Raw genomic sequence first — 23,387 nt, 5'->3', positions numbered from 1 at the left:
TTCTGGGCATTTTATGAAATAGTTTTGATTTGTCCTACGTGCTTGTTCTCCCCTGCCTTGAGAACCCACCTTGTACCATCTGCTTTACTGACTACTTCATGTGCTTTTGAGAACTTAGATTCATGGATTCACATAGGTTGATTTAAGTTTTCCTTCCAGCAATTTTTTTTTAAATGAATGATGGATCATATAAATTGTTAAGATGATGACCCTTCCCACTTTAAGTAAACTTTTCCAGGGCTGGCATCCGATTAGGAGATGGTCCTTTTTTCCTGTACCAAAAAACCCCCAAACACAAAACCCAAGGGGAAGGGAGAGGGAAAAAAAAAAAAAAAAAAAAAAGGCAAGCCTTTTCATGTTTTCTTCACATTCTTCTCATTTTGAGAAATACCGAATGATATTACAGCAACTTGTATCTCATTTCCTTGGACAGAGTAAATATAACTTGCGAGCTGCATGCTCAGGCAGTAAAAAGTAAGCGACAAAATTGACATGATTTGGTGTACTACATGGTTAAGTTGTGGTTTCAAGTAAGTCTTAAAAGAGATTTCAAAAACGCCAGGCTTTTCCCAGTTATAACAACCCTCTGATCCAACATTTCACAATTAAGTGCATTTTAAGTTAACTTTAAGAGGCAGAGTAGCAGTCCACACTGCAAATGTGTACTGCATTTTTCAGAGGTCCAGCAAAATATGAAGTACCACAAGAGTTCACCAAAACAAATCAGCCACACAAATTCATGTTTAATATTTCTATATTTAACCATTCTGTTACCTTTCTTCACCACTTAGGAGGGTGTGAAAGGTGCCTTACACTGGTCAAAGTATTCAAACTTCAGAAGATTTAATGTAGTTTTTAGACTATTTTCTCATGGGGGCTGAAGTAGAAGAGAATATGATTGCAAAGAGTTCAAGAAATTTTGATTATATTTACATAGATATACATAGATATAAACAAAGACATCTGTCTTAATATTTTAGAATTTTCATAGTATTCTGTTTCAGAAGTTGCAGGTAAGACAAACGTTTCTCACCAATGTTAAAGTGAGAAAACACAAAATGCTTTTATTTCATCTTGAACTACCAAAATCTAATTAAATTTAATTTTCAGGCTGTCCTGTAATAGTGAAGTTTTACAAATTTTCATTGCTGTAAATGCCTATTTCTGTAACAACTTTATAATATGGATGTAAGCATTGTCTTAGGCTCCAAAATGTTTGCTTTAGGAAAATGGTGAAATACAGGCCAAGTCTGACAAGCCTACAACTCCATTGCTTACCTCCTTTTTAAATCTCTTTGCTCAGGGTAGAACTTTGTAGGGAAGAAATCTGGAGCAGTAAAATACTGACTTTTTTTTCTCTTCAGTTCATCTTCTATCAGCTTGATATTTTTATTTTTTAAATAAATTTTTTTAAATGTTCTCATCCTTCTCTCACCAGTGGAAACCATAATTCTGCCTCTAGCTTTTGAATATTATTCTTCTGATTTTCATTGATCTCATTCCAGGCTTTCTTTTTGCCAGTGTTACACTAAACCTACTGAATAATTCCAGTAAGGAATGTAAAAGCACAGGGTTAAATTGGTATCTTTCTGGTGCCTAAACTGTTGTCTTGCTTTCTTTTAATGACATTTTATTTTTGATAGCACTTTGCCTTGAAAGTTGTATCTAGATAAACAATAGTTTCTAAAGTGATCACTTTCCTTGTATGATTATTTTTGTTGTAGTCTGTATTAAAAACAACAGGTAGGCGGTGTTTTGGAGGGTTTTTTTGGGTCAAATCACAAACAATTCTCACGTGACTGAATGGTGTGTACTGGGTCATTGCTCCCACACACCACCTCATCTTTTGTTTGTATCTCCTGTGTTGCAGTCAGTGCACAGGAACACCCTCACATCCCTTCCTGTTAGCATCACCCTCCCCGCCACCCTTCTCCATCAAAAAGTATCCAACAAATCATAGGGCCAAAACTGAATTTGGGTTATTGCTCTGTTTTTCTTGTGGCCAGCTATCTGCAGAGAAAAACCCCTGCAGCCACCTTTGTAGGGGAAGGAAGAGTGGGACCAGAGAGGATTAAAAATCACATCTGTGTGTCAGGAATTCTAGTAACTTGTATCAGTTGAGGTGTTTTAGTTCAGCCTAAAGTATAAGGCTGCTGTGGTGTGATTTTTGCCTCTTTTGATAAGATGGCATAAATTTCCATAGCTGAACAGTGCAAAAGTTGGTCACACCTTGTAAAAACTGTATCATACAATTAAGTCATGAGCCATTCCCTCCTGGGATCATAATGCGTGACAAAATCCAGTGAAAACAATCTGGAAAAATTCTGGAGTTTTTTTTATTCAGAGATAAAGCATGAAAAGATCAAATTCTTTCCAGGCTGAACTAGCTCTTATTTAATGGTATCTTATTTGGCTAATGGACCAATGGGCCAGGAACAGCTCAATCGATAACCAGTCTAGCAAAAACTATCATATTCTTCTTCACCTTGATTCTCTCCAATGCAATTGAATAGCAAGTGTCAAGGTGGGCAAAGTGTAGTGTGAATGGAGTACAATTTGTTGATGTTTTGTCTGTCACAGGTTGAGATATTCCAGCACAAACACTTGCAGGATTTTGTTGAGATTGTCAATAGTGGCTTTGTCAAGGTTTTCTTCTGTGTCGTTCATGGTGTGCCATACTGCAGGAAAAGGGGATGGAATCAGGTGCACAACTGGAACCCCTATAAAGAGGAAAGTGAAATTTGGAGAATTCTGTTAAACCGAGTGATACTTCACTACTTAGCAACAGGCAGGTAACTATTCAATAAGCTTGCTTTATAGGGTGTGTCACTGCAGCTTCCTTTTATCTTGTCTTGTTTTGATGCTTGTGACTGCATCCCATCATTAAAGAGTGTGTTGTGTAAAGCTGCCACCTTCCTTTCCTTTGAATACTTTTTCATATTTTTTCTTTTTAGGTAATCTGTAGCACCTTGTCGTTGGGGTTTTTTTGGGGGGAAGGGGGGGTTGTTTTTTGGTGTTTTTTTTTTTTTTTTTTTTTTTGGTTGGTTGGTTGGTTTTTGTGGGGTTGTTTTTTTTTTTTTTTTGCGATCCTTTGCATTGTTCAGGAGCTACAGAAGGACACAGAAATCACTGCAGCTCCTCAAACTGAAAACTGGTTACCATGTTTTTTAGTTCTCTACATAAATGGTAAAATGGGGTGTCTTATTTTTACTCTAAAATAGAGACAGTGTTGCCCTCAGATAAAGGAACTTCCACTTGAAAGGACTGTATCACTGCATATCTATGTGTGTATATATATATACATCAAGCCACCTGTATGTACTGCAACTTTTAGGTAAAAGAGGAACTAAATCAGTCTTCTGCTTCCTGATTGCTTTTGGGGAGGAGCATTTTTTTTTTCTCAGCCTCTTTCCTGTTTTACTGCTTTTTCTCTGATTTTTCAGCTGCATAGCACTAAGAAATCCATTTTTTTCATTAGGTGTTACATCAAATCTCTAAAGTTAGATTCAGAAGCCTCAGGTTGGGGCAAATAAGCTTGAAAAACAGGAGCTCATATACACTTGCTCATTTACTAAATTTCTTACTGAACATATACTTCAAAATATAAGAATTTCTGGTACCTCTTAGTAAAAATGGAACGTGATCATCCTCAACCAAGCCTCGATGTAAAGTACTCTTGAAATACTGACTTTCAACAGGGTGATTCTTCAGCAGATTCATGTTGTGTAGCTTTTGCTCTGTAATGCACAATGAAAGTGATTATTACAATTTTTGGACAGTGAGGTGTGTTAGCACATTTGAACTATTTTTCCTCTCACATGGAAACTTTTTCTATCAGAGAAGAAAAAGGCAGTGGTGACTGTCTTTTGCATTTGTTTAATACTTGGAAGACCTCAGGATTGGTGCTATTACCATCATTTTACAGAAGTGAGAACTAAAACATGGAAGTGAAGCAGTTGCCAAGTGTCACAGAGTGACAATCAGGAATAGAATCTGCTTTGTTGCTTCCAAATGTCTGAGAGTCTTCCTTCAGTTGTTTTATTAACTAAGTATCAAAATCTTCATATAGGTTTACAATTTCACATTTACATTATCAAAGATTATTACTGTAAACCAGAAAATTAATCTAAAAATCTGATTTACAGGGCTTAATTTATTCAGAAACTACTCACTAGGTTTTGAAATTCATTCAAAGCCCATATCCTTCTGCTTACCAATTGCTTGAAGCCTCTGAAACCATCGAAGAGTGTTTGGAAAATAATTGGGAAAGACTGGGTTTGGTGCACCAATTAAATCCAGCAGTACAAACAGGTCCTAGAGAAGGAAGATTCTTTAGTACAGAATGCTTTCCTACCGCAGCAGCAGCAGCAATGAAACTCTTGGTTTCCTGTATAGGTAATGAGCAGGTCTTTGCTAGCCTTGGCCAAAGATCTGACTTTTCTACTGTGGTGCCTGAGAAGAGTTCACTGGCTGAACCTGATTCCAATCTGATACATTTTGCTCTTTCCAAGGAGGGAAAAGATTCCTCTGTTCCTCAAGCTGAAGCAGGCTGCATAGCTCAGTGTGCAATTTGTGCGTTATATCCCTTTAAAAGAAAAACGACGGTAGGTGGGGAGAAAGAAGAGGAAATTGCTTCTTCCCTTGAGAACAACAAAGTCTGTCAAGGGAAAGACATTTTATGAGTCACAAGAAGCAGTGACAGAACAGAAGTGCCTCAGCAGTAAACAGGGAAAGTAGAAGGGAACAGACAACCAGAACATCAGTAGGAATCAAAGGAAAATTCAGGTTGCTGTAGCTTAGTACTGAGCTAGGGGAGAATTGTTCATAGGCCAATACTATTTGTGCTCTTTCCTTGTCACTTTGAATTATCTTTTCCTGAAGAAGGTGGGTATCCTAGTTTATATTTTAATAAATTGCATTTTTTGATATTTCTATGGGTCCTCCTTGTACTGGCATGCTGCAGGAATAATCACCTGAAAAGTTTTTGTCAGTTCTCTTATCATATTTCATAATGTTTCCAGAAGCCTGCTTCTTCCTTTAACTTTAGTGGGGTCGTGGTTTCATGGTAATTAGGCCAGTTACCTACTAATCCAATATTTGTAAAAATGCCATTTACTATTGTTCATTAAGGATATGAAAGCCACTTACTATGCCCTGCAGCTGGTTTGTGGTCGTTGAACCAGGTGGGTGCGGAGTCGATACCATTTTCTGAGCCAAGTGTTTTGATCCATAGAGGGAATCGGAACGGGACCACCGAACAAAGGCTTCCTCACCATCAAAAAAAATGAGCTGAAGTGAAAGGTCTGGTCTTGGCGTTGAGCTTGCCTGTTGGAGGAAGTTAAGAGTAAAATAACTGATTCTGGCCAGAACATTAAATAAAGGGCAAATACTGTAGTCATATAAGTAACACAAATGAGGGTGTATTTTCAAGGTTCCCTATGCAAACCTTCCTTTGGCTGTTCTTATGGTGTAATGGTGGTAGTGATGAGTCAGGATAATTGTTATTTATCTAACACAGTGACACATTCTCCGGTCTCATATAAGTTTGGTTCTGGATAAAAGTTTCATTTCTGACTTTAGACTTCAGACAAGGGCTGAGTGTTGAGACCTGCAAAACCAGGTTGCAGCAACATTATCTAAATAATGGAGACGTGTCAGTAACAACACCTGATGGGAGTGCTAATATTATTATTTGATTGCATCACAAGGATTAATATAATTGCTACAGCTGTGCATCAGTGGAGGTGAATTATGTGTTTGACAAGTTGATGGCTCTTTGAGCTCCTTCTTTTCATTCAGGGGAATTTGCAATCACTGAGGCAACTTTATGCAAAACCAAAGCAAAGAGAGTAGGTATGTCAGATATGTCTTTCCCTTTCAACAACCAAAAATATAACAGCACTAAAACCTAAGAATATATATGATAAATGCATTTAATGTCACAAAAAAGATATTTATATGACATTTCTTCCCAAGGCAGAGAGAGTCTACTATCTGAAGCCTTGTCTGAACTGCCAGAATTTCCTGATAATCCACAGCACAGCAAATCCCAGTCTGGTTCCACTAAATGAACAGTTTTGGGAACTGTGGTCTTGACAGTTGCTATAAATATTTTAACCCCTCAATGAATTAACACTACTTCAAGTAAAATTGCATGATGTGGTTAAAAAGGTGGGGTCACTGGCAGCAGTCATGTCCTGTATGGGCTACAATTCCCAAATGGCTGGAGCTGATGCAATATAAACAGTAGTGAAAAGCTTCTAGAGAATGTTGCTCACACAGGCAAGGTGGTATTGATTGTGCTCCCAGCGGAATATTGGTTTCTCTAATGCCAATAGTTTGCTGCCCTTTGTCCTTTGCACATGACAGAACTCTGGGCAGCAGTCATTTTGCATTACATTCTGGAGGAAACATCAGTGCTATCTGAGTTTTATAAAGTAGCACTTGTGTTATTATTATTATTACTGCTTAGCACATTTTAATAATTTAGAGAGATGTATTTTTGCCCATTAATGTTAAACTTACTCTATAAAACTAGAGAAACATCAAGATAAAAATCTCAGCTTCAAGTCAAAGTATAAATAGATGTGCTGAATACATAGCAAGGTCTTGTGCTACCATAAGCAGAGCAAAAACATCATAGCTAATGTATTAAGGAGATGGATCCCAAAGTATATTTTGTTAACAGACTGTTAACACAGGCACAAGTGGTGGCCTGTGCCAAGTAAGTAGCTGCCCTTTTGTCAAATGCTGTCATCGTAAAGGATAAAAAACAATTTTCATTGTAAAATAGTGTATTCATAGTTAAAAATGGCAATCTTTAACATCACTGTGCAGCTTGTTTCATAAGTAATCACCAGGCAGATTTATTATAAATGAAGCTTCTGAATGAAAGCCTATGTATTACAGGAGTGTTCTGCTTTGTGATTAAAAATATTGGCATATTCTTAATCTTCTCCTTCTTAAATATTCACATATCAGAAGGCACCAAATCTGTTCCTGGAAACTACTGTCTACAGGTAATCCTAATACCTGAGCTGAGTGTACTCCTGATACTTGGTAGAGTGTCTCTCACATCTGAGAGACCTTTTCCTGTGAAAGCTCTGTAAACATATGAGAATTATTTTTCTGTAAATAGTCAATACTGAACCAGTAGATGGCACTCGTGAATCCATAATCCTACAAATTTGTGATGCTACCAGCTTTACAAGTTTGTAGGCTCAACAGATTTTTGTGCCTAGCAATTGCAGACCTTTGAAGCAGATTTTCACAGCATAGGTAACACAGACTGATAACATTTTACTCCCTTCATAAATAAACTATTTACATTTGTAAAAAAAACAAATAAGAAGAAAAAAAAAAAAAAACTTGAAATCCTTGTGGGATAGGGGGAACCTGAGTGTGACTCTTCTGCACAACAACTAGGTCATCAGTGTCCCAAAGCAGAATACAACTGAGAGATTTCTGCAAGATTCAGAATGCAACAAAACTCTTCAATGACACTAGATGTTACTGGATGATGGGAACTTCTGAGTCAGGTTCTGTGCTTTTTAGATAGAAAGCAGCATTATATCTTTCCAAATCAATGAAACATCTATTATTCATGTATAATTTGTTACTTTTATATAGTGTATGTTTATATAGATAACTTCTAGATAGCCACCCTTTTTATAAGAAATTTTAATGTAATAAAGTACTTTAAAGTAGTAGATACTGATCTCTGTTTGTTCTTGGAGTCAATGGGAGATTTATTATAAGCATAGCAATCAGAGAACCCAGCATGCAGGCTATGGAAAAGAATGTGGAAATGCCCTGAGGCCTGTTGCTGTTGGAAAGGCAAATGAAAATGAAACAAAAAACCCCTACCTTGATTAACTGAAGCTTGTTATCCAGGGCACGTGCCAGCTCCAGCATCATAGCACAAGGCACAGCTGAATCAGTTGCTCCCACAAACACTCTGTCCTGCCAGTGCCGTCCAAAGAACTTGGAGTCGTAGTGGCAAGCAAGTACGAGATGGCGTTTTGCAGAGGGGTCAAGAGTGCCAATAATATTTGTGAATGTTTTATAGCCATATGGTGTGTAGCTCTGAAATGTATCTTCTTCGATTTCCCAACCAGCCTTTAAGATTTGAAGACGGTGCTTGATGTGCTGCAATTATAAAAATCAATCAGATTTCTTGCTTCAGAAAGATGTTGCAGACCAATTGTCATTAGCTAATTAATAGTGGCTCCTAAACTTAAGTTCAAGGTGTTTTAAACTTTATTGCAAAAAATGCCATACCACTGTAACTTTGCTACCTGAGCCTTTTGCTGCCTCATGTGCTTTTCATTTCTTCCTTTTCGCCCTTCTCTTTAGAGTGTGAAGGTGTTTTGAATTATTGCCAATTATTATAGCATATTAAGATCTTGATGAGGCTTTCAGGCCACTGTGTTTTTCTGGTGCAGATTAATGTTAACATCTTCAGAGCAGAATAATGTTAACATCTTCAAAGCTTAACTCAGATGTGCCCTTAAATTAAAAGTCAGAATTGGCTGCAGAGACTTTGTTGTGGCTGTTTAGACAATTACCACACAGAGATGCCCAAACAGTATAAGGGGAAAAAAAAAAAGCTCTTTGGGTTGGTTGTTTGGTGTGAGTTGGTTGGGCTTTTAAGCTTCTGTGAGAAATCTACCTTTCAAGGGACATAAATTGTTTACAAGGCCATAACAGATAGATTCCTTTAAATTAAAGAAAGAATGAAACATTTCAGAACAGTGTTTTAAAAGTGAAATTCTGTAAGTGTAGCTCATGTAAAGGTAAGAATTAGACAATCTATAGACATTAATTTTACCTATCTTCCTGCCTGAAGACAATACCTCTAACAACCCTGGCTATACTTCAACCAGGGTTCTGGCTAACTCATATTAGAGAGACATCTCTGTTTCTCTGTTGAGCAATTTATTTTTATGGGTCCCTAGAGAGCTTCTTCAAGGCAGATTCCTCTCTCTTTAAGTAAACATTAGGAAAAGCCTCTGAGGGGAAAATAGATTTTGAAGACTTATTCTGTTCTTAGGGAAGTCAGTATTCAGTAGGAATATTGCCACAGATTTTAGTGCTAGAACAAACTTCCATTTTGTTTGTGGTCACCCTCTGAAAGCTTTTACAACACTGTGTGGTCTATCAGCTATCAGTAAGCAGAGTAAAGGATGTCTGTTAAGGATCAAGGAGAGTATAAGCTTGGATGGAGCTCCTAGTAGCCTTTCCCCTTAAAGGAGTCTGATGCTTTTTGTGTCTCAACAAAGAAGTGTCAACCATTTCCAACTCCATTATTGTGTCTTGATAATAGAGGACTCTTCTTTTTAATACATGCTGTTACCTTGTAACAGGATGATCCTATTTTGAACGTGATCGGTGGTTTTCTAGCTTAGGCTCAGCTGGTTTTTTTTGTTTTTTCTTCCTTTTCCCCCTTTCATTTGGCTGCCTTCCAGAGTATCGCTAAAGAAACCACAAAACTAAATCTACAGAGACATGCACACACACACAATGCATAAAAAGGCTGCATTTTCCCAATCTACCAGTTGCAGTGTGGCAAATAAATTTGTTGTAGTTGGGACTGTCTTAGAGCTGTTGAGCCAGTGCCTGAAGGGTAGCTGAAGGCTAGTGAGATGACATGAATGTCTTTAGTAAACTCAGCTGTACCATTGTCCATCTCCTGCTTGGCTAATGTGATCCAGAGCCAGCATGGACACTGTCCTGAAGATGGCCACACTGTGAGTGCAGAGCAGAGGCCTGACAGGGCAGCAACCTGGTTGTGTGGTAATTTCTTGTGGCTCAAAGACAATGTGCTGCAGTCTTTACTGCCTTGGGGCCAGCTGCAGCCTGGTTTGTTAGCCCAGGACTAGGACACTGCTGTGTTTGGGCCAGCAGAGCTGGTGTGGTTCGTGGACCAGGGCTGCACTTTGTTGTGCTGACCATTTCATCTGCCTGCCCCTTTGGGCCCTTCTGTGATCCCTTTTGTGTGGATACACCCATCTGAAGCAACACTCCATAGTGGATTCTCCAGAAAAAGTGGCAGGGGTGTCATTTATTTCATGCCATGCATGATCTCGGGTTTGAACCAGTGACCAAAAACCTGCTCATCTGAGGGAAAGGACAACCATTGTGTTGTACTTTGGGTACCAAACCTTGAGCAAACTTTTAATTTAAAGTACGATTCTTTAAAAAAAGGCTTCTTTTTCGTCATGCTATGCAGCCCTGGGAAACAGTGTCAGCTAATGTGCAAGCTGTGTCATGTAGGCACTATGCGGTCTAGACTTGAACAATGATAGAGTTCATCCTAGTGAATGAAAGGAATGTGACTGTCACTTTACTGGGACTGTCTCTTTGGTGGGGGTCACCAAAGGTGTTACCAGAATATTATTAATAATAATAATAATAATAATAATAATAATAATAATAATAATAAATAATGAAGATGTTCTTAGAGGTTGTCAGGAAGTGTTGTCTTACCTGTCGCACAATGTAACTTCCTTCTGATCCCGGGTACCTTTCTATCAGGATAGGGCGCAAATCATTCTCCCACATTTCAGAAATGTCTGTGTTGGCCACAACTTTTTGAATAGCATCAGAACCTAAAATTCTTGGTTGATGAGAGTACTGTAGAAGGCAGAGAGAAGAAGAACCACTATAACTATTACTAGACATTTTTAACCATAGTTTTCTTCAGAATTACAATAAAAGGGGTATATTTTGCTACTTCGATTTACTCGCAGCAAAAAGTAATTAAAAAGAAACCCTTTTCATTGAGGAATGACTGGCTTTTCTATCTTCCATTTACATGCAAAATATGCTAGTATTAAAAATATGGCAGAAAGTTTTACCTACCTGCTAGCTGTAAAACCTCAGCCTATGAATAGGTCCTCTGTTTCCTAGTACCTTAATTCTACATGTCATGTCTGCAACCATGCCACCTTCAACTGAGGTTTCTATTGAGACAAACATCAGAAGCTTTGTTTCTAGTAGCAATAATATTTAGCTTTATGCTAAATGTGTCTCTGTTATAAGATGCAGTACCACAAAGAAATGCCTAAGGTAACTCACTCCCAGAGGGAGTGAGCTGTGTCATTGTGTGGCCTCTGGCCACAGTGGCAGAATGAGTGTGCACAGAATGCTGTGGCTCGTTTGGGGCATTTGTCATCTTGGTGACCCATGGGTTAACCTCAGAACCGACAGCCAGTCTCCTGTGACAGCCACCAGTATGTGACCTACCTCCCGAGTGACTTCCTTTCTGCTGCCCAAGCACAGGCCTCTGGGGCTGTATCAGGTGACCCAGAGTGCTTGAGACATCCTTATGTAGCTGGCAAATGCACATCTTTGATGTGCACTCCTCTGGAGTGGAAGCTGAATGCCAGGTGGGATTCCCAAGGACATCTCAAATACCCCTTTATACAGCAGGTTTGAACCTATCCAATCTCTAGCAATTGTCTTAGAAACTTCCTGTGCCACTACTGTTTTTATAGATTCCTGTTTCAGGCACTATCATATCCATTCCTCATTTATATCACAGGGCCTTCCCCCTACTCCTGTTTTTCTTCTAATGAAAAATACTGCCTTTACATGACTGATCAGACTTGCTGTCCTTCAGTGTACCCTGTCTATGGCATCCTTTCTGAGATGAGCAAAAAGAGAGAAACTGGAACATGAGCACATCATAGTTTATACTGTAGGACAATGGTATTTTTTACTTTATTCTTTTTCTTTCTTCAAACTGTTTAACAGCTGACTTGCTTTTAGGCTGCTCCTGCATAATAAATAAATATAATAAATCATAAATTAGTAGTCTAACCCTATCACTGTATGTGTTAACAAAAAATAATTCACTCTTTTCTACTTGTGTGTCATTTCACATGGGTCTGAAATAACACCTAAAACCATTACCTGGCGAGAATGCAAACTGACCTCAAAAGTCAGATATCTTATTGCCTGTTATCTTATTACCCTAGGTGATTAATATTGTTAAAAAATGGGGGTTGCCTCACTATTTGACATCTTTTCTACTTCATTTGTGTTTGTACAAGAAAGTATGAGCATGAGTATTTTCTAGACTTCACTGCAAACATTTACTTCTACCCTTCTCTTGTTTCCGAGCTGTTTGTCTCTGTGTGAACCTTTCCTCTAATTCTACTTAGGTTTACCAGTGAAATTAAGTAGAGGGGTGACACAAAGACAGACACTGAATCTCATTGTGCCTATTTTAATACAGTGTTTAAAGCTGAATTTTAAGACTTTAAGGACACAAAAATTTAGGATGGGCAGTTAATATTTTTAATGCTAGCAAGTTTAGACATAGATTTAAGAAAAATTGCATTTCATCTGATATAAAAATGGACTTTTGAAAGTTTGGAGATTGTACCATGGAAGTTGTAAAACAGTTTGAAATACTACAAGTTTAATATGGTAGAACCTAGACCAGTGTAGAAGAGGCACAGACAAGAGAAAATGTCAAGGAGTGGTTCGGTTTAGGAGGAGCAGGCTGTAAGGGGAGAGTGAAAAGCTAAAGCTATGTACTTCAGAAGAGTGTAGGAGGACAATTTAATTAAGGAAGTTCAGCAGATCTGTCTGCAGTTGAACAAGTGAAGAGCATGCCTGGTAATTGGGGTCATCCAAAGCACTTTGCAAAGGAACATTATTAAAGTAGAAATGCATGAACATTCTTCAGAAAAGAGGACTCAATTTCCACTTCTAATAATGGAGATATCTTCAAACTTGGGAAGTAAGAGGAGTTCCAAAAGTGCTTATGAAATAAAAGAGAAGCAAAATAAGATTTGTAAGTGACTCATTCTTTACAGTGTTGGTCAATCCCTATTTTGCCACAGCAGGGAGGCAGAATAATATATTCATGACAGGGTTGTCACTAAGCCTGTAGTACTAAGCCATATAAAACTGCAAAACTTCAAGTTCTACAAGTAGCCCAGGCTTATCTGTAGGACTTTGAATTTCTGGCTGACACATCCCTCCAGGGAGAAAGAACAAAAGTTGTTGAAGGACAAGAATTTGGTGAGAAAGAGGAAGTTGTTCTTGCTTAGTGTGTGCACAGGCAGAGGAGCTCAGATGCGATGGTTGTGTGGCTGGATAACACTACTGACAGCACTGGAAAGGAGATTGACTGGTCAGAATGGAACCAACTAAAGAGTGAAGTGCTGGGGCTCAAGGGGGCTGAAAAAAGGAGCATTGGGGCTACATGACTGTTCATTGACCAGTGTGACTAAAGATTTAGCCCTATATGTTCCTATGTATATACTGTATATGTACACATACATGTATTATGCATAGTTACAGATGTATTATGTTACAGATACATAGTCTATACATGAGCTACATATATTATATAGTGACCTATACACACATATATATGTTCTGTAAGATACAATTAATAGAACAGAATGACACAGTATCTCATTAACAAACAGACAAAAAAGCCAACATTTCCTTGAATGGGGAGTGAATAAAATCAAGCAGAAAGGGAATGACTAAGGGGAATGTGGAGGGAAAGGTGTGAGGGAAGCTTCGTTTTACCAGCTTGTCCTGGACTCTGATCTATTGATGAAGAGAATGGCTCACTGGATTAGCGGAATTCAGTTGCTTTTTGCTGAACTTTGACTTCAGCTCTTCTACAAACACTTAGGGAAGGGCACTAGAAGTATATTTTCTGTTTGGAAATCCCTGAAATGTTTAGTCCAATGTGATTTGCAGTTTTATGCTCTCCTGTGTTTCATGTGGTTTAATTCTTTATGATGAAAATTACGTTGCTGTTTCATAATGGAATACTAAGAGCTCCTACATTGAGAAATCTGTGGTTTAAAGCTTACCACTGTTTAATTAAACCTTATCTCAAGATTCCTTTTTTCACTAGTTCACACACCACTCTAAGTTAGACACAATATAGTATGTGTCTACAACATATTAGAGCATTATATCTTCTCAAAACAACTTTGTACCAGCTATCAGCACCATGCCTGCTTATTTTTCCTAGATACACGTGCATTGCTGCTGAAAGAGATATTTGTCTTCTCAAACTAAATCACTGTCCTCTGACTCACCATAATCACAATGAAAGTTGGAGTACAGTCGAATGTTATAAGGAATATAATTTCAGATTTCTATCTGTCTTGTCCTGTTTAAGGGGCTTCCCCTTAAATCCAGTACCTGCCCTTGACAAAGCTTATCGCTCTTGCTGCCTGGACCCAGGCGGGGCGAGATGACAAAGCCAAACGCGTGGAGAAGATCTGTTCTCTGCAGCCACCTGAGCTCGGGCTAAGAGGGAAGCCATGGCGCCCACCCTCACCCGCGGCACCGCGCCAGGGGTGACTCCAGCCCGAATTCGCGTTGGAGGGCAGGGCAGGAGGGGTGAGGCTGTCCCCCCGCCAGCCGCTGACCCCTGCCCGCCGGCAAGGCACTGCCCCCCGCACCAGGGGAGAGGCAAGAAGAGCCTGGGAAAGGCAAACGCGACCCACCTTCTCCAGGGTCCACTGCGCTCCGGCGTCCCTCCCGAGCGCCGGGCGCAGGCAGGCGGCGAGGCACAGTGCCCCGAGCAGCCGGGCAGCGACCCCCGCCATCCCCTGCCGAGTGCCGGGGAGGAAAGGAGAGAGCCGGGGCTGTGCCGGCGGAGGAAGCACGGAGGGAGGCACGGAGGAAGCACGGAGGGAGGCACGGAGGAGGCACAGGGGGAGGCACTGAGGGAGGCACGGAGGAGGCACGAAGGGAAGCACGGAGGAGACACGGAGGAGGCACGGAGGGAGGCGGCTGCGCCAGGAGAGGCGCTGGCTGCTGGAGCCGCAGCCCTGCCAGCCTCTCGCTCCGGGCCCAGCCCGTCCCCGCAGCACGTCAGCAGTGCCAGGGGCTGCCCGCCGCCCCCGGCCCCCTCCCCGCTCCCTCCTCCCCCGGCCGCCGGCCGTGAGGGCGGGCAGGCACTCGTGATTCCCACGGTGGGAAAAGCCGGAGCCTGCGGCTTTCCCCTGAAAGCTGGTTTTGTGTTCCGAGGGGCAGCTCCGGGATGGGCTGCGGCTCGGGCCCCGCGTGATGTCTCGGCCTTGGGGCAGCGGTGGGAGCTGCGGGCGCTGGGATGAGGGAGGGCGCCGCGGCCCGGCCTCTCCTGCCAGGAAGCGGCCGGGGGCAGCGCTCGGGGCTGAGGGGAGCTCGGAGCGGCTGTTCCTGAAGGGCGTGACAGCAAAGACCTACAGAACTGCGAAAGGGTTTAATTTATTAATTTATCAGTTCTTCTTAGGATCTTTTTTAAAGCCTAGAACATCAACATTTGCTAAAATGAAAATCCACTCTTTAGGCGTTTTAATTTCTGTAATTATATTATCAACTAACAATGAAGCAAAATCTATGGTGAGGCGGTATTTTGTAGTACGCCAATTTAAATTATTAAACCTAAGAGGCAAGTTTCTGAGCTCATGATCTCTTCTTTAGGTCATTTGACATCACCATTCTTGCTCTAGGATGTTGAAGAAAACATCTGATTATATTCTCCATCACAGATACTCCATTTAAAGTCTCCGAGTTTTACATATTCCTTAAAGTTCAGGCTTAATCTCAAAACAAAAGAAAAAAAAAGAAGACATGAAGGAAGGAAGCAGCTGGAGCAATCATTTTGCTGCTTGTCAGCATTGTACTGGAAAGCCACATCCTAGTAATTATAGCTTTGCAAGTAAGGGTGATGTTGGAGAAATGGAGCTATTTGTGATTTGCAGATTGTTGACGCAGTTTCAGAGGTTTCCTAGAAAAGCTGGTGGATCTGCCATCAGCATACAGATGACATCTCTGGTGGTGATAGCTCTACTACAGATGCAAGATCTTTCTCGCTGATACTCAGAATATCTTCTAGCTGATACTCAGAATGTGGCTATGTCCAATTTTTTCATATATAGGAAAACAAAGAGTTAATTTAAATTGCTCTCTCTCTCTCTCTTTTTTTTTTTTTTTCTTCCCAGTCGTGAATGTCCACACAGTGCTTTGTCAGGAAATTGTTCCAAATTCACAGCCAAGTCACTGGTTAACAGGAAGAAATGGGCAATCTTTTGATCACCAAGAAAAATCAGCATGGTTGACAGATTTTTAGACAAAAGCCCCAGCATGCCAGAGATCAAGTCACGGGAAATTAGTCTAAATCCCACTACCAAGATGATGGTGATCCCAGCAGAACTACACAACAGAACAAAAATCTGTTGCCCCTCCATGAGATTTCCTGTGGTTGACTATACAATCCAGATGCTGGACAGAATTTCTGAGTGATGTGCCAGGGTTCTCATACAATTTAACAGAAAAGAAAATAAATACAATAGCTAAAGGAGAAATCTGACAAAAATGTGAGTCAGGACTAGCTAACACTGCTTTTCCCTAAGGGATTGTGGTTGCTCTGAGGGTTACAATTTTTTGATAGATTGCAAATTTGGCAACTGTTAAGTCAGATTAAGGCAGTGTTAATATCAACTACATGGGAAAAAGCACATAAAAGTGTAAGTGCTGGACCAGATGTTTAGAGAGTTTAAACAGGATTTTTTAAGGGCATTACTTTCAAAATTTGGAGATCTCCCCTCTCATAACCACCCCATAAAGTTCTATGTCCATAAAGAAGACTGAAGGGGAAAAAAAAAAAAAAAAAAAAATTCCATGTAACAGAAATCAGAACGCTTCACAGCTGAAAATAGAATCACAACTATTTTCAATATGCAAACTTTAAAAAAAAAGGATATTTTGGTTCTTTTGGGATTTATAAAGGAAAAATGTGTTGTTTAGTCCTGCTCCATACCACCTAGCAGAACGTGTGTCAACAAATTGCTCAGTGGTCAGCTGTTCTATTGTATACATTTTAAATAGTTGGATTACTACTCTGAAAAATCAAATGGATGTAATCAGATGCCATCTAGAGAGGGGGGAAAAAAGGGTAGTTTATTTGAAGAAAAGCACAGGCAATCTGTGACAGTATGCTCAGTACATGGTCCTCTCCTGTGCCCAGGAAGTGACAGTTGGTGTGACAGTGCCATCTACTGAAGTCCCGATGGACAGTCGATGGAGGCTTCTCCTTCCTCCAGAAGGAGAACTCCTGCACCTTCCACTGTTACAAACGCAGTTTTAATGCTCGGCTCTTCCCACTGGCAGGTCCGTGGCGGGGAGAGCAGAGGAAGTGTGGTTTGCTGTGGTTTGAATCCACATAATAAAAGGTCATTTCCAATCCAAAGGGTTGGATGGGGCTCCGAGCAACCCAGTCTAGTGGAAGATATCCCTGCCCACAGCAGAGGGGCTGGAATTAGATGATCTTTAAGGTCCCTTGCAACCCAAGCCACTCTACAATTCTATCATTTTGAGCCTGAGTCACGGCTGATTTGCCAACAGCAGTAAGGCAGCAGATACAGTCTATTTCAGTGCTCAGCAGCCTGGGCTGCTGCAGACTCAGCTCTTCCAGCCGAGAGGGAAAGGCTGGTGGGGATGATGGTCACAGAGGAGCACAGAGGCCTGCAGGTGCCTGGGGGAGGCTCGCATGCATCTTGTGCTTGGGCTTGAGCTGCTGCTGTTCATCCCGGTTAACTCATCCACTACTCTTCTCCGGGGGGTTTGGAGCAGCCCTCATCAGGCTGTGGAAACACTCTGTACTTGGTGATTCAGGTTAAAGAGACACTGTTTCCATGGGCTGCTGCTTTCTCAGACAAAGCTTTAATAAGTGGAAAGTGTGAAATGTGTTAGGTTTACCCTAAACACTTGTTTAGGATATAACTTTATTTTGGAGCCAATGCAGTAGAATAATGTATTTGATATGAATGAGGCTACCCATCTAGCAGCTGCAAGGATCTGTGAGGTCATTCCTTAAACTAGGGGTGGGGGGAAGTGAATTCCAAAGCTCAATTACCTATAATTTTAAATACAAATACGTATTTTGTTCAATTAAAAAAAAGTCAAAAATATATGTTTATATCAAGGTAAATTTTGATTGTATGTTTTTAAAGTCTATACAAAACTTTCCACTGGTTTGTTGGAGATAGATTTTGGGACAAAGTTCAGCTAAGGGCTCAAACCAAGACGATGAGGTAATTCAGAGACATACCCACATTTCAGGATTTTATCCAAACCAAACCTGAACTCTTTTTTTTCAGTTCCCTTATGAGAGAGGTTGAATTGACAGAGTGAGAGAGAAAAGAGACAATGAACAGAATAAAGAACAAAAAAGGAAAAGCATTTCTATATTTTGTTTATAGAGATATTACTGCCTCTTTTTGCAGACATTTGTTGCAGATTTTGCAGATCCTAAATGAGGGCCTTTGCTATGCTACATTAGTGTCAAAAGCAGTGAAAAATAATCATGGCAGCATGTGCTTATGGAATTTCTCAGGCAAATGCACCAGTAAACTTTCCCAAGACATTGCCTTGAATATGAAAATATTCAAAACATTAGATTGGTGAATAGAAATTAATTCATTATGTATTCATTTTCAGATATGAAATATCAAAATGCGAGAGGTATTATTTTCAAACTGGAAAAACGTAATGCATTTTTAGAGTTATAAAACAGTTGCAAATGCAGGTTTTTAATACAGACCTCCTGGTCGTACAGAAAACCTTTTTTTTGTTTTGTTTTGTTTATAAACGCAAATAAATACAATGGAAGTTACCCATTTTCTGGTATCTTGTAGATGTAAGAGAGAGTGATTTGTAAAGCACAGCTGGCTTCAGTGGGAAAGGCTGAGCTGTGAAATCAAGCTAACCATCTGAGGGAATGATGTGAGCTCAGAAAAAAAATTAGGAACATTGATGAAATCCACAGGAAATCACTAATTATGCTAGTCATAAAAATAATAAACCAGAATGCTTGCCCTGCCAATCACTGCAGCCAGAGCTAATGCTGTCATGATGCTGCAATCACACAGAGTCAGCTGTGCATGTGCACGGATGGATGTGCTGCTCCATACACAGATACTGGATGCAGAGCTGCTTTCAGATGTGTTTTGCACATCTTTACAACAGAGATCTTTACAAACAGAACAGGGTTTGGATGCTTCAGCGATATTTGTTTATTAGAAAGTAACACCAAAGAAGTACTTACAGCAGTTTGGTTTATTTTGGCTGATGCCGAGTCCTGTGTTCTGTAATAAATTGATTTTAACTAATCCATCTTCTGATTTATGAAAAAGCAGCTATTACAGCTTAGGGCAGCAAATTAAATGGCACCAACCCTATTGGTCGGTATAAAGCTGAGCTTCTTTACTAAGAAATATAATCATTGCCCAGTGACTGCGGTAATACCTAATATCCATCTGGTGTTGTCCATAAACAGCTATTTTTAGGGCTCTCACTCAAAACGTGAGAAGCTTGCTGCACTTTATATACAGTAGAGTGTGACTCCTTGTTGTGCTAAGCATCAGAAATCATGTTTATGGAGGCGAGCTCTGTGTTTACAGTGGTGGCGTGTGGGAGTCCCACTTCAGAGGAAAAAGGAAACTAAGATTGCTCAGCTATCTGGTGCAGAGCTTTGGCAAGAACATCCTCTATTCATGGAATAGCCTTCATTAAAAAGTCCCAGGGTGGTTTTTGGCATTCGAAACCAGTTAAAAGCAGAATCAACCATTAACTGCTACATTTTTAGTTTAAAGTACTTCCAGATTTTGACAAGAAGCTGCAGGCTAATTATTTATCAAATAAAATGGCGCCAGTCAGCGCAGAGAGCTGGTTACACTCTCTGTCAGCTGCACTGTAAAGGTCTGATGCAAAATAGGGTGAAGAAAGCAGAAAGACTCCCCTCAGCTTCAGTGGGTTTTGGGCCCGGCCTCAGGAGTGCAAGATGAAGGAAATGAGAAACGTACGTTACAAACAGAGCTATAAATGACAAGGCACTAATCTGCTTCTCCATCTGCGCCTCGCTGAGTGGAGGATTAGAAGCCTTTCAATTTGACAGTTTGCCTTTTCAAGGTGCTTTCGGTCTGGTATATAACTCCAGCAACTTCCTTCCTTCCTTAAAGTGTATATTATTTAAGACTTGTACAGAGAAATTGAATCCAAATTCAAGAAGGAAGATTACGAGTTGTCTCAACAGGGAGCTTTCGGGCTGGAAGGAGGTTACAGAGGCAGTTTTGCCTTGCACCAGTTTTATTTGGTACTCCAACTCACTGTTTCTGCTGAGTAACTTGCCTGGAGAAATTTGCTGCTGATGCCAAGACGGGCAGCATTAACGGGGGGCAGAAAATGGGTTTGTGTGAATTAGAATATTAGAAAGGAGGGACTGAAAGGCAGCAGGAGATGGACAGTGAAAAGGGCCTGGAGAACTTCTGATTTCTTGCACGCACATCCGTGGGGGCTACCGGGAGACGCTGAAAGCGTGCAGGTCAGCGTGGCCACGGAAAAGACCAGCGCGATGCTGTGACACACTAGGTCAAGTATTTCCTGCGCAGCGACGGAGGGCCTGCCCGGCCCAGGGACAACCCCGCGGGGCTGCGCCACCCCCGTCCCGGCAAGGTGAACCGGGAGCGGCGCGGATGGAGACACGGGCTGTGGCTGCCCGGGCCCGGCAGAGCGGGGGAAGGAGGCGCGGTCCTGCGAGGTACGGCGGGCAGGGCGGGGGGCTGCCCAAACCCGCGGCCGGCGCTGGCACCGCAGCCGGCGGGTGCGAGCTGGCGCGGACGCAGGCTTTGGCACGGCTGGAGAGGCGAGGCCAGGGCGGCGGCGGGGCGGCAGCTGCAGCTCGGAGCGCAGGGCCCCGCAGCCGGGGCCGTGCCGCGCCGCTGTAGCGGCTCGGGGCAGCGCCCGCCACGGCCAAGGAAAACTAACGGAAACTCTTTCAGGGAGCCCTGCGCGTGCGCCGCCGCGCGCGCTGAGCCCCCCGCCCGCGCGGGGCACGTCGGGGCTCGTGGTTCGCACAGGCCGGGCGGCCCGCGGCGGAACGCGGTCGCGGGACTACAGCTCCCGGCGGGCCCCGCGGCGCAGCCCCGTCCCGTCCCGGGCGACTCTGGTGTGTGTGCGGAGAGCCGCGGGGCTGGAGATGCGCGAGCGGCCGCTCCGGCCCGGGGCAGCGGGGCCGCAGGTGAGCGCGGCGGGACCGGGGGCGCCGCCGCTGTGGGCGGGAGCCGCCGCGGGGTCGCGGGGCGTGGGTGTGTGTACGGGGGTCGGGGCCGCCGCCGCCACCGCGCCGGGGAAGGGCGGGGGCGGACTCCAAAAGTTCCTGCCGCGGCGGCGGGAGCGGCCGCCGAGCCCGGCACGGGCCGTGCCCCGGGGGAGCGCCCGCCGGCCCCCGCGGGGGGAGAGCTCCGCAGCGGCAGCTCCGCCCTGGGTGCCCCGGGGTGGGGGTGACGGGCCGAGGCCACATCATCTCCGGAGATGGTGCCGGCGGGGGCGGGTCGCGCAGCGGGGATTTAAACCCGGGAGGGACGGGCGGCCGCCAGCGCCAGCCCGGACGGGGCTGCGTGACCCGCGGCAGGCAGGACGCGTCCCGCCGGTCCCGCCCGGCGTCCGTGACGGGGAGCTGCCGTCCCTCCCGGTGGGAACGGCCCCTGCGGGGGTAAGAACTGCCAGTGGGGCCGCCTGGAGCGGGGCTGGACGCCCGCGTCTCGCCTCGCAGGGGACGGAAGGGCGGGTTGAGGGCCAGGTGTTGGAGAAGCTCCCCGAGGGACGCTCGGTTTGGGGGCAGCGGGATCGGCAGGGACGGCGCTTCTGGGCGAGCGCTGGCTGCGAGCTGGGCAGCAGGGGAAGGAGGTGGGGGGACTCCGTCATAGCCCCTGTTCCTCTCTGCTTTTTGAGGTGTGGGGTTTTCTTTGCTTAAGTAAAAAAGCAGAATTGTAGACTGCATATCAATTTCAGCGTACGCTTATTTGATTCGATGTTCGGAAGAACTCTCTCCTCAATTCAAAGGGTGCAGTTTCTATGGCTTTCCTTTCTTAGAAAGATCCATTCTTTCCTACGGAGTAACAAAAATAAACTTCTTCAAAGGCTTGTATGCAAATACATATAGTATCAAAAGGCTTTGTCAATGCAAATGTATCGTGCTTTTGATAGATATAATTAACGTTCTAATTAGGCAGTTGTAGGTAGAGCTTTGATACTGTGTTTTCACTGTCTAAATTAAACTTGCCTAGCAGACTCATTAATTCTTTCACATCATAAGGCTTTTCTGTTCTCTATTATGTTAGTTAGACATTGTTCTTTGTAATTCAAATCCACCCCTAAGGCTTCATATTTGCTGCCTTTGGTATCTCTGAGAGGTGCAGGAGAGGAAAGCAGCATGTAGAAAACAAGAACAAGTCATCTTCAGGCAAACTTGAAGGCACTGTGAAGCTGCTTTCTTGAGAAAGATCCTTAAATGTTGCTGTTGTTGTCCTTACTCTTTCTATTTATTACTTTCCTCTGTATCTTGTTTAGCATGTTCTTTAAGGCAGAAGTTTATTTTCAGGTGTCCTTGCTAAACGTACAGCAAGTTTTCTCTATTTGAAGGCAAGTGTTTCTGGATACCTGTGCTGAAAATCCAGAAGTTCAATTTGTTCTCTCCTCCAGAGCCCCTGTTAGGAATTTTTATCACATTACCAAGAACTTATTTTCCTTCCAGTACTGCAAATTGTGTATCTGTCTTTCCTTATCTACCTTTCAGAATGCAATGACAGTGGAGTTTTGAGCTATTACCCTGGGTAAATACCAGGAGTATTAAATAGTGCATTAAATGGACTGTTTTAGCAATTCTCAGTCTTATTTCTGGGAAGGACAGTTTCTACTGTGTACAAGATGTGGCATTTCTCTTCTGAAGTTTCGTTGCAAAAGCAATACACTTTCTGAGATCTTTTTTTCTATGTAAGGGGAGGAAAAAATACGTGAGGTTATTGATTTTGTTGTCCTGTATGGATCAATTCTCCTTAAAAACTGTCAGCAGTATGTAGTATCTAATATCCAATACATATCAATATGTATTTGGACCCCTTTTGCATCCATGGAAAACTTTCACTGTGAAAGAAGTCACATGGGGAATCTTGAAATTACTTTTTTCAAACATTTCAGCTGCTCATGAAATACTTGAAATATTGAGTCAGGTAGCATAGCATCTTGTAACAAGTATCTCAAGCCCATGCTCATGAAATTATTTATTTTCAAAGGTTGTAGCAGACTTGCTTCTTTAATCAGATGTGTGAATATTATTAAATGATTTTTTTTTCCAAGGGAACCAACCAATGCCCAATTGTGTGCTGTGCATGTCTTCTTATAGTTAGAGTCTGTGCAAGTCATTCTTTAGTTTTCTTGAATAGCAGTATTAAAGTGATACCCTGAGTACATGCTTCTGCATAGAGTTTGAGTTTTTATCTTGTATTTTTTGACATTTCTATGCAATTTAATGAATTTCCTTCCCTACCCACCAGCTTCTCGATATAGATGTACAGAGC

The 23,387-nt window shown here is 42.3% G+C and overlaps 2 protein-coding genes across 3 annotated transcripts in view; one reads left to right on the top strand and one right to left on the bottom strand.

Annotated features, from left to right (window-relative positions):
• Positions 1-736: 736 nt before the first annotated feature.
• QPCT (glutaminyl-peptide cyclotransferase) lies at positions 737-14,596 on the bottom strand. The gene is made up of 7 exons (XM_066315937.1): positions 14,493-14,596; positions 10,489-10,635; positions 7,867-8,148; positions 5,149-5,325; positions 4,215-4,314; positions 3,621-3,737; positions 737-2,720 (listed from the first exon to the last, which is right to left on the bottom strand). Exons 1-7 carry the CDS (start codon positions 14,592-14,594, stop codon positions 2,575-2,577), a joined length of 1,071 nt encoding a protein of 356 aa, XP_066172034.1. The 5' UTR covers positions 14,595-14,596; the 3' UTR covers positions 737-2,574.
• Positions 14,597-20,927: 6,331 nt separating this feature from the next.
• PRKD3 (protein kinase D3) overlaps positions 20,928-23,387 on the top strand; it is a 43,413-nt gene continuing 40,953 nt past the window's right edge. The window contains exon 1 of one of the 2 annotated variants that reach the window (XM_066315934.1): positions 20,928-21,049. The gene's annotated coding sequence lies outside the window, so the exon portion shown is untranslated. Of the gene's footprint in view, positions 21,050-21,419; positions 21,524-23,387 lie in introns of those variants that run through there. The other variant, XM_066315935.1, reaches the window with a different exon arrangement.

The sequence above is a fragment of the Sylvia atricapilla genome, chromosome 3 (assembly GCF_009819655.1).
Source record: "Sylvia atricapilla isolate bSylAtr1 chromosome 3, bSylAtr1.pri, whole genome shotgun sequence".
Lineage (NCBI taxonomy): Eukaryota > Metazoa > Chordata > Aves > Passeriformes > Sylviidae > Sylvia > Sylvia atricapilla.
The sequence above is the reverse complement of the archived record's forward strand: the minus strand, read 5'-3'. Positions and strand labels throughout refer to the sequence as shown.

Bases quoted from the DNA above. Each gene is read 5' to 3' on its own strand.
- QPCT (XM_066315937.1), bottom strand. From the start codon at position 14,594: ATGGCGGGGGTCGCTGCCCGGCTGCTCGGGGCACTGTGCCTCGCCGCC. The intron at 4,315-5,148 runs GTAAGTGGCTTT...TTCCTTCTCTAG, and splicing joins CAAACCAGCTGCAGGGCATA to GACCTGTTTGTACTGCTGGA. The intron at 3,738-4,214 runs GTAAGCAGAAGG...TGTGCATTACAG, and splicing joins TCAGAGGCTTCAAGCAATTG to AGCAAAAGCTACACAACATG.